This window comes from Salarias fasciatus, chromosome 3 (assembly GCF_902148845.1).
Source record: "Salarias fasciatus chromosome 3, fSalaFa1.1, whole genome shotgun sequence".
Classification (NCBI taxonomy): domain Eukaryota; kingdom Metazoa; phylum Chordata; class Actinopteri; order Blenniiformes; family Blenniidae; genus Salarias; species Salarias fasciatus.
Genome location: NC_043747.1, coordinates 4,327,731 through 4,341,743, shown reverse-complemented (window position 1 = coordinate 4,341,743; position 14,013 = coordinate 4,327,731). Strand labels below are relative to the sequence as shown.

Below are 14,013 nucleotides of genomic sequence, written 5' to 3'. Positions count from 1 at the left end.
GCATCAATGTGTTTCCCCTCGCCGGCACAGTTTGTTCCAGTAAGTGTTTTAACACAACACAGTGTCTCTGCGCTCACACGCCTGAACCGCCGCCTTTATTTATTCATCATGCTCATTTCTAATTCATAACAAGGCTGTGATTACATCAAGCTGGTGAATGGATTTAACTTATTTAGCACGTCCTCCGCCGCTTGAACAGTCCTCAAAGTGCTTTTTGTTAGTAGTCAGGGAGGGAATCAAACCTGCGACCTCCAGTTTGAGAGACGAGATGACTCTGAGGCTGTGAGGTTCATTGAGCTGATGGATAATTGTCCCATCTTCAACCAAAACGTAACTTTGTTGGCTCCATGAAAGGAAAATACTACAAAAAAAATCCAAATTTCTGCTTCACCACAGTCATTATTCTTCTCATATGAAGCATTTACAGTCCGACTCGCCTCTCAGTCCGCTCGTCAGGAGGCTTTTTGGAGCCATGTAAACGTGGTCAGTGTGCCATCCATCAATCTTATCACGCTTGGAATGAATATTCATCTGAATTTCATCAGTATGTTTCATTTAATCTGTTGATAACGTGATGATATGGAAAAGGAAAACATATATAAAGAAAATAACACAGGACCCAGGACAGAACCCTGTGGAACGCCTCGTCAGCAACAGTTCAGCTGAACTGGATGGAGTCAAGTGACGCAGATGAATGGAGTGGAGGATAGAAGGAAAACTAATTCAGGGCGCTGCTGTCGTCAGGAATAAATGATCCATCCAGAGCTGTTCTCTATTCTCGGGTGATTATCACCGCGGGCCGAGATACGAGCCAAAACTCCTGAACACACACACAAACACACACACACACACACACACACACACACCCACACACACAGATTCCCAGGCCGCCTGTAAATCCCGCCTCCAGCCTCTTACACTCGGGGATTTGGCGGTATCTAGCCCTGCTAATCAAAACGCAGAACATCGGGACCTGGCGGCGCTCCTGCAGCCAGGCGGCGCGGCGCGTTGCTCACGGGTCGGCCGGTGGCAGATCACAGCTAACCGGATTACAGAGTGGCGGCTATGATGGCGAGGGGAAGAGCACCGCGGCCCGTTGGTAGTTTTAATGTCATTTGCATGTGTTTTCCCAGCGGGGTTTACACAGAGGACGGCACAAGTTAAATAAACACGGGGTTTAATTTGAGGCGATGCCTCAGAGGAGCAGGATTATCCTGCAGCTGCTGCTGAGGATGTTTTATTACACTGTCCAGTAACAAACCGAGGCCTAAAGACCAGAGTTATTCAAGAAATAAGACAATTTAACCCCTCAACTCCCTGAACGAAGAAAGATGCTCCTTCCTTGGAAAATCCTGGAAAACTGGAATCAGGTTCTGTGGAAAAAAGTTAAACTGAAACAACTAGCAAGCGGAAATGCTGGAGAAGAACCAATTCTCGTTCATGTTAAAAGAGCTGCACTTTAACTGAAATCAGAACTCTTCACTTCACTGCCTTTTTTAAAAGACTCAACAGTGTTTTCATGCTCTAACATGAAATCAAAAGTCAAACTATGACAAATAATGTCGAAAAGATTCAAAATCTGTCGCTTCAGCTGAGCTTCCACTCAGTGGATAGAGTCCTGTTAAAACTGTTCAGTCACTCATTCAAGCATCAGAACGTTTCATTACCAGGAATGAGCATGAATTCAAACCTGTGTTTTCATTATTACAGATTTCATTTTGCATTTCGATTGTGAAAACATGTATGTGTGCTTTATATCATCAAATCTGAATGAAAACACAATTTCAGGGCTTACGGCCGGCCTGCCGACGGATGTCAGGCCTCATGAGTCTTACTCAGCAAATAGCACGATGCATCAAGTGGGTGAGACGTTTTGCTAATGGACGGAGTCTGGGGGTTTTGTTTTTTTGGGTGGGTTTGTGTGTGCGAGGAGGAAATCTGCTTTGATGAGTTCGAGAGTAAGAATCAGTGAGTGGAGGGGTCATCGATTTGTTCAGGCTTCGAGCTTCATTTTTAATCCAGTGACTCTACAGTGAGATTCAGTGACTGAACTTCACCACTGCCTCCGCCTGTATTTAACTCATAGCTGTCCTGGGCGGCCGCTCGCCGCCTCGCCCATGTCCCTTTAAGGCTTTGCCTGGCATCCTGCCAGCCCGTCTGACCCGGCCGGGTCTCATCTCAGTGACTCTACACGTGTGTGTGTGTGTGTGTGAGAAGTCCATGTGTTTCCATTCATTTCATCGTGCCAGTGTGTTTTCTAGCATTGTCCTGGAATTATCTTTTATTACTCTATAGCCGTGCAGCACAGTTCTGGGGCTGCAGAGAGATTAATGCCCACTGTGCACAAGATCCAACTCCCCACTGTCCTCAGGATGTTTTCAGAAAGATTTTACATCCATATATATGACGCTTCTGATCTTTCTAGGGAAATAGTTTCCTCTTGGGAGCAATTTCTTTTTTAAAAACGCATTAAAGGGCAAATAAAATGTGTTCATAGCACAAAAAAGGCAGAATTATTACCCTATAAAAGAAGCTTTGCTTTTAAGGCAAATTCATTTCATCACTTGTTGAAAGAAAAAAAAAAAAGAAGGTCGCTCTTGAAAATAAATGGTAGGGATTAGAAAAACACTGGAAGGTTTGAAATTAATGGTTTAAATTAGGGCTGTCAAAAGATTGTTTTTTAAAATTACAATTATTTTCATCATTAAACACAGTTAATCACACTGAATTGCATAATTTAAACAGTGTTGTTTTGCATTTGAAGTCAGTTTTCAGTCCAGAACATATAGAATCCATCAGTCCATCAATCAGTTCAGAAGCTGAATTTAAAGTCATTGTTGAAGTTTCAGCATGAAGACTTGTTGCAGCAACTGATTTCTGTCCCGAGCGTTTTGATCGGGAGAAAGAAAGAACTTCCTTTTTCACCTTGTTGGATTGTCTTTCAAAATAAAGTGCCATGTAGACCAACTCAATACAATGTTTGTGCTGAAAATACAGTTTTACCACTGAAAAAAGTGGATTCAGTTTTTAAGATGTTATTTCTGCTGAAAGTAACAGTGATCTAGTGCTGCAGAGACAGCAGCTCTGCAGCTCTTCAACTTATTTTTTAAATCTTCGATAGAATTGCACCCAACAAGCTCATTTAAACTTTAACCGTGTTGCCAATGTTGTGATACCAATCCATGTCTGATTGTGTGCTCCACTTGTTCTGGGAACTGGGAATTCCCAGTTGTTTTGAGCGTCGATGACGGGAAGTCATAAACGCTGTAGTTCTTCCAGGTTTGGATTTCAGAGTGACACTGTCACTCGGTTACGAAGCGGCGCCTTGCTCATAGAGACGGGGGATTTAAACTACTTAACAGTGCGACTGGAATATGACCCACTGTACCACCTGAGCCAGGGCCTCCCTTTGAAACGCGATAAGCCTTCACACTGTGTTGGTGAACTCCGGAAACACTGTCTGGCTCAGCCGAGCGAGAACCAGTGGAAACAACAACTGGGCCCGAGTTGCTCGTTCCAGTTTCCTCATCATTGAGCTGTCAGAGTCATGTTCATCTGTCCTGGTCCTGCTTCATCTCAACAAGTTCAGAGAACAGCAGGAGAAGCAGAACTTTGCTGTTGATATGCGAGCGTTTGCCGATGACACGTTGTTCTTCCTCTAAATTGGATTGCTCCTTTCTTCCTCTTTAATCCCATCCATTTTTCCTTCATGTTTGCTTCTCTAACTGGATTTGATATAATGGATAATGCGCGTCACAGGTTGCTGCAGAGAAAGGGATTTTGCGGTGACCACGATGGGCCGTGGCGCCGGCAGCCGCCATGGCCGCCGCTGCAGTAAGTCGGTATCGGTCTGAGTGTGATGTCTGGTTTGTGGCTGCGGCTGCTCTAACAGGATTAACCCTCCCACCCTTACCTCGCCCGCTCGCTGCGCTCCGTCTATTCTTACACCGCCCGTACGTTTGAACCTGTAATCTCCTGCGCTGGAGGCGCCCGGCGGTTACCGCGTTCAGCATTTAACCGGTTGGTTTCAGCATCACGTATAAACAGACGTCCGTCTGATTGGTCGTTATCTGTCCCCTGCTCTGAGCCCAGCTGTCCGTTATTTTTACTGAGCTCTAATCTCTCAGTCCTTTGTCGTCTTTTATTCTGATTGTCTGGCCTCGACCGGCTCATACGGAGTAAAACCAGGAGTGTCCAACGGAATTTTGTAGGTCTGCACTGTCCATTATTTTCCCTGCAGACCGAGAAATCGTCTCGCCCCGAAGATGAAAGTCCAATAATTTTCCTGTTTGGATGTGAGATGGTATCAGCTGAGAGGAATGTGCTCTGTAAATAAAAGAGGAACTTCTCCGAGTGTCAACAAACCTTCTAGAAGCTCTTCTTCTGGGGTTTTTTCCTCTAATTTAAAGTTCACAAAACTTTCACCAAAGCCATAAAATTCTGTGAAATATCAATAAGTTCAAGTGAGTTAAAAGAAAAACTCTACTGTTTTCATCCTCTGTGATATTCAGACATTTCGATAAACAACAGTCACTGTTTCCATCTGTTTCTCCCGTTTCCACGGCAACACATTGGTGTTTGGATCACTTTTAGACTCTAAAACTGGATGAACTGCCTGCTAATGCTAATGCTAATGCTAATGCTAATGCTAAGGGCTCACACGGCGCAGTAACAGGAACTCGTCCTCCACAGAGTCGGCCCCCAAGGCCTTCGGCATCCCGCTCTCCCAGGTCATCGCCAACGACCGGGCGTACAAGCGGCGGCAGGACGCCCTGAAGGAGAGCCGGCGCGACTGCCTGGACCTGGAGGCCAGCGTCCTGCGCTTCCGCGCCGAGAAGCGGCAGTTCTTCAACGGGACCAAGCCCCTGGTCGGCTCCGCCTCCATCACGGGCGGAGGCCCCGCCTCGCCGGCCGCCAACTCCGTGGCGCCGGCGCCGCCCTGCGAGAGCAAGCCGCTGTCGCCGACCTTCCTGGACAACAGCGGCCGAGGACAGAGGAGGGTGAGTGAGCCGAACCTCCACCTGTAAACATTTTCACTGCTCATTATTCTATTTGTCTCCAGGGTGACGCGCTTCCACTGAAATAAACATGCTGTGTGTGTGTGTGTGTGTGTGTGTGTGATTCAGCCGTCCCTGCAGCAGGCCACACAGCCTGTGATTGTCTTCACACTGATGTTTATGTAAAGCCTGTAATGAGTATTATCACAGCCACAGAAACCAGTGATCAGGCCCACCGATCACCGTCTGCCTGAACATAACGAGCACCTTCCCTCTGAACATCACCTCCTTCTACTGACATGGATCACTTCATTTCTTAAAGGAGTGCACGAGTTGATGTTTTATATTTGTATTTGCTCAACTTAATAAAACAACAAACAAAGCAGTGAAATGAAGAAGCCAAACCTCTGTATAGTCATTCATGCAGCATTTTATTTTGTTTTATGTCTTATAATCAGATTGGTAATGTTGAAACTAACTGACAAACGAAAGCTGACAGCATTCAGGAAAGGTTCAACATATAATAAAAATTATTTTAATAAAGTAGTGGCAAAGCCGTTTGACTTATTGTTTTTAACTTAAACTAAAATTCATTCATTCAATCAAAATCTAAATTCAAACTGAAATTAAATTGATATAAAAATGAAAAGAATTTCACCTTTTTCATTTATCCATCCTTTTACCTGCTTATCAAAATGGCAGAGGGTAATAAATAAATAAATAGATAAATGAATAAATAAATAAATAAATAAATAAATAAATAAATAAATAAATAAATAAATAAATAAATAATTTTACCTAAAAAGCTTAACAGGAGGAAAGAAAAATAGATTTCATAAAAATGATATTATTTGCAAAAATACATTTGGTAAAATTTTTAAAGAACAAAAAAAATCGGAATTTATAAAAGTAGCAGAAGTTTCTGTCATTATTATTATTATTATTATTATTATTATTATTATTATTATTATTATTATTATTCGAACACTGGATATCATGTTGTCATCAGACAATAAAGATTTTAGTTCTAAAATGAATTTTATTCTCTGAATAATAAACTGAATAATAAACAGTTGTTTCAGTTGATTTTTATGAGAGTAAACATCTGATCTGTGAAATTCCTCCTGGTGGCGCTCCGTCAGTCTCAGCTGGACTCTGCATTAAACCACTGTGTTCAAATCTTCACTCGATGACGAGTTTCAGCTGCGGACCGAACAGAGCTGCTCCAAATCCTGCAGATTTACAGGCTCACAGAAGAATTCAGCCTTTGTTTACAGTGAAAAAGCCCAGTTGGCTGAATGGTGGAAGACAAACATCTTTTAGGACATGTTTATTCACAAATATAGTTTTATTTTTCTCTGCATGTAGAATAAAGGTGAGAGAATCAGTCTTAGTCCAAATGGATGAATGAGGATTCAGAGTAAACGGTGCATTAAAAATAGACTCAAACTGACATTTATATTGGAAAACACATGAAATATTACAGAACATCAAATTAAAACAGTCACACCATCTGTTCAGTTTTACAATAGCAGCAAAATTACTTATTCTGTTTCAGTGTATTCAGTATAAATGATGTTGGCTACTCAGTTACTTTCTACGTTAAGTTGTGGCCAAAATTTTACATCGAGCAGCTTTTAGATTTAATGTTAAGTGATGAGGCATTTTTTGTGGTTCGCAGATTTTCCAGAGATATCAAGAGCATTTGTTAAAATAGGACAAAAAAAAAAAAAAACCTTATTTCTGACATATGAACAATATTACAGTGAGATTAGTCCTTTATTTACTGAGTGAGTTTATTTTAGGTGTAGAGGAGACATATTAAACTCTTATATATGTGTTTAGATTTCACACATTTCTGATTAAATTCCTCAAACTATCAAAAGAAGCTAATATTATACAATGTGAGAGTCATGCATGAGCACGCTAACATTCTCCCTCCTCCTAACCACCAAAACCAAACTTTTATTTTGCTTTCTGTATATTAAAGAGAATGCAGCACGTTTCTGACACATTCAGGAATTTTCACTAATGAAGGTAAACCTGAATATAGTTGAACCAAAGCATAAAGTTAAGTTCAGATTTCAGGCGGTAACAAACCCCCACATGCCTTCAGTCCCAAACTTACCGAACCTTCAGTGATTTGTGTTTCGTTTCTGGACCGAGCCGCTGCTGGAAATTCCTCACACACTCGATGTTCCTCCAGAAACTTTTCTCCGTCCACAATTTATGATCCTGGTTTCTCCAGGTTCTCCCATCTTTATTAGATCCTGATGTGAAGAAGAGAGATCAAACCTGACTCCAGCTTATACCAAAACTTTCCACTCCGGACAGTCAGAGTCTGTCTTCACCCTGTCATTCTCATCAAATGTGAAACTGTAAATTTTTGAATAGCTGAAGCGTGTGATGGTTTTTCACCCTCAGTTATTTCAAGTTGTCCCCCCTCCTCCTCCACCCGTCCCCCCCTCCTCCGCCCCCGCAGGGCGGCCTGTCGGTGGACTCCATCTCCGACCTGGTGGAGAGCCAGTCCCGCCTGCTGGAGGCGCTGCAGCTCTCCCACCCGGCCGAGCTGGAGCTGATGAAGACCCAGGGGGGCTCCTCGGAGGGGCGGACCCAGACCAAGCTCAGCCTCAACCCCATCTACCGGCAGGTGCCCCGGGTGGTGGAGCGCTGCTGCAGCCACATCGAGAACCACGGTGAGGCGTCGTCCTCGGGACAGACGTAGTCTTCTGTAGTTTATCTGAACATAGTTTTATTAATATTTTTGATAAAAGTACTGAATCAGTCACGGCTGGTGGTGAAGTTCCAAGCTGGGGCGCCTCACCATTCTTTAATTCCAGTGCGATTATAAACCAGGTAGTGACGGTCAACCTTAAATCCGCCTCAAGCTGCAGCCATCAAACGGCGCTGGCTGGTTTGATTTCTTGTCAGTCATTTATATCGTTAATCAGTGATTGGTAGAACCACTACTAAGACCCGCCTCCTCGGGGAGGTGTTTGTGACGCTCCAAGATTTTAATCTACATTTTTTTTATTATGATTATTTCTAAAAAATGAAGTGCATACATTATTAGTATGCTATCATTTAGTCTTAGGTTTATTGGGGGTTGGGGGGGAGGATTGCCTATCTGGAGAAAAAGTGATACAGGGTAGGTTTGTCAGCTGTTCGGTTGGTTGGTTGGTTGGTTGGCTGGCTGGTTGGTTGGTTGGTTGGTTGGTTGGTTGGTTGGCTGGCTGGTTGGTTGGGTGTGTGAGTGGGTAGGTAGGTGAAAGGGGTAGTCAGTCAGCCGGTTGAATGGCCAGTTGGCTGGATGGTTGGTTCGGTGGTTGCTTAGTTGGTTGACTTCCTGGTTGGCTGGTTGGCTGTGTGATTGACTGGATCATCGGTTAGTTGGTTGGTTGATTTATAGGATAGTAGCTTTCCTGACTGATAGATAGATTGATTGATTAATTGATTGATTGCCCTCCCTTTTCTGTCTTCAGGTCTTCAAACAGTTGGAATTTTCCGAGTTGGGAGTTCAAAGAAACGAGTGCGACAGGTGAGGAAACGGCATCAGACAAACCACATAAATGACGTCATCTGAAAAAACACGATAGACTCTCCACATAATTCATGACACACAACGAGATTTACACAGTTGTTCATTTATGAACTGAAACTTTTTCTTTTGGTGCCATTTGGTCCCGTTTGGTCCTGATTGGTCCCGTTTGTCCCCCCAGCTGCGGGAGGACTTCGACGTGGGCGTGGACGTCCAGCTGGACGAGGAGCACAGCGTCCACGACGTGGCCGCGCTGCTCAAGGAGTTCCTGAGGGACATGCCGGATCCGCTGCTGCCCCGGGAGCTGTACCCCGCCTTCCTGCACGCCAACCGTACGCACACACACACACACACACACACACACACACACACACACACACACACACAGCTGTCTGCATGGTGTCCCTCTCGTCCTCCAGTCCTGAGAGGCGCCGACCAGCTGCAGTACCTGCAGCGGCTGCTCTACCTGCTGCCGCCCTGTAACTGCGACACGCTGCTGCGCCTCCTCGGCCTGCTGCACACCGTGCAGAGCTTCGCCCAGGACAGCGTGGGGACCAACGACGAGGAGGTCAGGCCTCGCCCGCGCGCCCGCAGCGCCGCCTCCACCCCCTCACTGACAGAACCGTCCCTCCCTCCGTCCCAGATCACCGGGAACAAGATGACGGCCGCCAACCTGGCGGTGATCTTCGGGCCGAACCTCCTGCAGAGGGAGCGCGGCGGCGACGGGAGTCCTCACGCCATGGGCATCGAGGACAGCACGGCCATCATCAGCATCACGCTGCTGCTCATACAGAACTACAAGAGGCTGTTCACGGTACGCCGGGGTCAGGCCAGGGTCAGGCCGGGGCGGAACCGGCGGGACTCGTTCTCTAAGCCGTCCCGTCTCCCTGCAGGTTTCCGCTGAGCTCCAGCAGGAGGTGCTGATGAGCCTCATCCAGACCGACCCGGACATCATCGACTACCTGCTGCGCAGGAAGCTCAGGTGAGCCGCCGCCGCCGCCGTGGAATCGGGAAGCTTGAGCGTCCGTCACGATCCGACCCCATCCCCGTCCGTCCGCAGCGGCAGCCACCTGACCGTGGAGGGCGGCGGCGAGTCGGGGGGCCGGCGGGACACCGGGGCCTCCCTGGACTCCGTGGGGGCGTCCAGCGGCAGCCTGTCCCCGCTGGAGCCGCCGTCGCCGCTCTTCCCTCCGGACGGCAGCGGCGGCGAGGGCAGCCTGACCAGCGAGGTCTTCCTCAACGTCCTGAAGCTGAACCAGAACAGGAAGCGGCAGGACAGCCGATACGGTGAGGGTCCGGCGCTCGCCAGGTTCTCGGTTAATCAGTGGAATTACTTTAAAAAACACTTGATTTATTTTAACACACTTGTGACAACAAATGCACAAAAAGTTGTGTCTGCTCTCATGCAAATTCACAAGATGAAACAGCAAACAAAAGAGTCCAGACAAGAACATTTTTAAGGCAAAATCAAAATTTCTGGAAAATTTAAACAAATTTTTTTTAGACATTCAAAAAAAGGAAAGCGCGAAGAAGTCAAACATTTATCCAACAGCTCAAATATAGAATGTCAAAAAGAGAAAACTGAGACAGAAGCGCTGATTTGGTAATAGATGAGGCGACAGCTCCACCTGGCGGTGAGAGGGGGAGTTGCAGCTTAATTCCAGCAGTGATCCAGATCAGTGTCTCACTTGAACACACGTGGATAAAATTAAGCAAAGATAAATAAATAAATAAATAAGCATATTTAAATATGAAATACTAAATAAATTGAAATAATCCAATAAAAAAATGGATAAATTCAGAATTAACTGAAGGTTTTCTTTCTTTAAGAATCGATCACCAGTTTAACAATGTTGATTAAAGAGAGTTTTTCTGAGAGTTTGAATTAATTTTGGCTCTTTGACCTTTGACCTCCAGGCGAGACCCCTGCAGGTAAATCCATCCGCCACATGCGTCAGTTCCACTCCCACCACAACCTGCTGAGCCTGGCCCAGCCCCCCTCCAGGCTCCAGGGTCCGGACTGCGACCCCCCGGAGCGCCGCGGCCCGCTGGGCTCCACCCTGAGCTTCACCCTGGGGGTCGGGGGCGGGGGCGGCGGGGGCGGCTGCTCCGGCGACGGCGGCAGCATCTGGGTGAGGCAGCAGACCCCGCAGGCCGAGGAGGCCAAGACCAACTTCTGGGACTTCTTCACGGGGAAGGTCTCCGGGTCGGAGACCGTGGTATGATGGAGGGCGAGGACCGGGCGGAGCAGCGCCTCCTGCTGCCTCCACAGAGACCCATCGGCTGGCCCGGGCCCCCGCCGGGCTGGCCGTCCCCCCGCCGGGCTGCACAGACTCACCTTTTATACTGAACTCACGGCGTCGTCGGCAAACAAAATGTCTATTTTTTAAAGTTTCAGCACGACGATAAAAACCAAACCCTGGAAGAGCGAGCCGCCGGGACGATCAAGAGACGAGACGAAGCTATGAGATTATCTGGAAAAAGATGCAGTAATAATAATCATCAGTGTACATAACGTGTATCATCATTTCACAGTTTTTTTGCTACTTAGATCTACAGAACAGAGCGTAGCTGCTTGTCATCGTCTCCACACAACACTTCTTCTGTTTTCCTGCATTCAGTGTCTGCTGTTTTGCCTTTTTTCCTCCATGTTTTTTTTTTTTTCTTAATCAAATCTCGGTTTTTATAAAGGCATTGTAAATGGAGGTGTTGTCTGAACTGTGCACAGGTTACTGCGTTAAAACATTCTGGTACTGCGACCCGAAACACCCCAGCTTGACCACACTTGGTTCTGATGTTTTCACACTTCAGTCACGCTGTTAAAATTAATTTACACCAGAAAACATCTTGTCGGCAATTTTTTAAATACTGACCTTGGCGTGGGAAGTGTCGTACGCCACTTTCAGGAATTTAGAGCTTTGAGCAACGTTCCTAAATGAGGCCCCAGGTCTCTATAAACTACAACCTGAATCCTGTCCGTTTCTCTTCTGTCCCAGTCGTTTCTGTCAAACCATAAAAACTTTTAACAATATAAAAACTTCCCAACTTAAGGTTTCAGTCTGCTGTTATTTGTACCATCTTCCACTAAGAGTGATTTTCCTGCCTCTGAATCGTCGCTGAAGAGAGTTCAACTCATCATTCCACTGATTTCTCTGGAACCTTTAAGAAGAAAACCGTCCGTCTGATCCAGCTGTGTGAGGTTCAGATTCCAGCTGCTTCCCTCAGGCTTCATAACTGAAACAAAACTCTGCTCCAACATGTTTTGAAGTCAAATAATTGCAACTAGACTTGACTGAGAAAATCACGTTTTTGAAGCCGAGCGTGTGTGTGTGTGTGTGTGTGTGTGTGTGTGTGTGTGTGAGTGTACAGATTACATCGACTCGTGTTTGTTTCCTGCAGCAGCAGGATTCATATTGACTCATTATTCTAATTGTTCAACCTGAAATCAGTCAATAATTCTTACTTTTCTGCATTTTAAGGAACTCAGATTGTTTTTCTCTTAAAGACCAGCAGGTCACACACATCTGGTCTGACCGAGGAGCTGCCACATCCTAAATATAATTGATAATATAATTGATTAAATATAATTGAGTATATCAAATAAGACCTTTAATTCCCCATTAACCAGCTCCACTATGCAAATGGAGCCATAAAAAGTAAAGCAGATTATCATACAAGTTCAGAGAAATGAAATATCAGTCAGATTTTGATGCTTTTTGAAAGATTGTAGCTGAAAAACTGGATCCTTATTTCAGACGTCAGCATAAAGCGGGAAATAAAAGCGACTGATAACATCAAACATCTTTCTCATCTCTGGACTCTTTACTCTTAATGTGGCTTTTTCTGAAAGTTCCGGTATCAAAATGTCATTAAAAACAGGTAAATACGCTCATTAAATAAATTCAGTCTTTAAGTTAAAAACAGCAGCCAGCAGCCAGGCTGAATCTGTGCAGCTGTTCACTGAGAGACGGGAGCGCAAAGTTTCTGAGAGCAAAAGAGACAAAACATCTGGAAAAGGAATACTCAGAGTCTGGAGACAGTGAAACCTCCAGCAGAAGATGACAGGAAAGTTTAGACACAGAAAAAATTTTAAGACAAATAATAATAAAAACAACAGTCAGAGTCAGTTTAGTCATTTGCATTTTCAAAATGTGAAGAAGTCACATATGAAGCTCTGTCAGCTCCAAGAAGAGGATCGAGGTCGGTTCTAATCATCACAAATCATCTCTGAGGCTTTAATAAAGTCTGAGACCAAGTCCAGAGAATTTAATGAAGATCCTTTACATCTGAGATTATCAACTGTGAATAAAATGTTGGACACCATTAGAACATCTGTAGAAGCAGGCACAGCGGTTCCAGTTCCCCGCCACCCCGCTGTGCCTGGTGCAGGACTCCGGACTGTTTGGGTCACATCACATGCACGTCTACATGGTCACTCCAGCCTCTGCTCAGACTCACTGTGCAGTGTAGAATCTACCCGAACACGCTGGTTGTTCCCCCTCACCGCCCAGACCCTGGTTAGTGTCCTCTATCATCTGTACCTTCAGCTCTGTGATCTCCATCGAGTTAGTCCCCCCACCCTCACAACTTTTCACAACCCCCACGTGGTGTCACACTGCCCTCTATCATAGGTATGAGGTACTCGACCTTTTACCTCTGTCAGGGCTGGTGACGGTCACTAAATTGTAAAAAGAATAAAATTGCAGAGGTCCTGGAAGTTGACAGCAGGTGTTGTTTGACTTCGAGATGAATACAGTCCATCTGTAGAACTCTGTCTTTCAGCAGAATCGTCTTTAAATAAAGAAAATAATCAAAGTGCGGAAGATTATCGAGAGGAAAGACAAGATTTAAAACTCAAAGACCTTTATCCTTTTCTTTAGCTCCGCTGAAGAAGAAATGTTTCCTGAATGCATTAAGATGTTCAGAAATCTTTAAAATGTATTCGACTTTTTGTTGTAAAATCTTGACGAGTCAGTAAAAAACAGACGACCAGCAGTCAGTTATAGTTATTTATTCCCTAATTTCCCATGATGCCTTTAAAACAAGCATTTAGCTATCTGTGCTTCTTCTGCAATTCAACATTTAATAAAATCCATCCTGTTTTTGCTGTGATTGGTGATATTTTATCAGTGTAAAAGTCGTCTTATTGGGAAAAAGTTCTCCCTCTATGCCGACGACGCCCTACTTAAAAATCCACACCAAAAATCATAATGGTCAATCGGATGAGTGATGAAGTTGTGCCACTTTTAAAACAAGAAAGACCTGCAACAAAAAGAAAAACGAATCCAGTGAACAAGTTTTCTGACTGATGGATCCGTTACGGGTTCATGAGACCACTTTACTTTGCTATGTTAAATTCATTAATCAATAATACATCAGTATTATTGATTACTTATTAAATAAATGAGTTTTTTCATCCATTCAAAAGAAAATCAAGCTGAATATGTTTAATCTGAAAAAAGCACTAATTATCAATAA

The 14,013-nt window shown here is 44.8% G+C and overlaps 1 protein-coding gene across 4 annotated transcripts in view; it reads left to right on the top strand.

Annotated features, from left to right (window-relative positions):
* arhgap36 (Rho GTPase activating protein 36) overlaps positions 1 to 11,693 on the top strand; it is a 39,734-nt gene extending 28,041 nt beyond the window's left edge. For 3 of the 4 annotated variants that reach the window (XM_030088527.1, XM_030088525.1, XM_030088526.1), the window contains exons 4-12: positions 4,693 to 5,000; positions 7,480 to 7,693; positions 8,480 to 8,535; positions 8,717 to 8,867; positions 8,955 to 9,103; positions 9,179 to 9,349; positions 9,429 to 9,517; positions 9,596 to 9,822; positions 10,453 to 11,693. In XM_030088527.1, coding sequence (XP_029944387.1) covers positions 4,693 to 5,000; positions 7,480 to 7,693; positions 8,480 to 8,535; positions 8,717 to 8,867; positions 8,955 to 9,103; positions 9,179 to 9,349; positions 9,429 to 9,517; positions 9,596 to 9,822; positions 10,453 to 10,760 — 1,673 coding nt within the window. In that variant the 3' untranslated portion in view covers positions 10,761 to 11,693. The remainder of the gene's footprint in view (positions 1 to 4,692; positions 5,001 to 7,479; positions 7,694 to 8,479; positions 8,536 to 8,716; positions 8,868 to 8,954; positions 9,104 to 9,178; positions 9,350 to 9,428; positions 9,518 to 9,595; positions 9,823 to 10,452) is intronic. The other variant, XM_030088524.1, reaches the window with a different exon arrangement.
* The last annotated feature ends 2,320 nt before the right edge of the window (positions 11,694 to 14,013 follow it).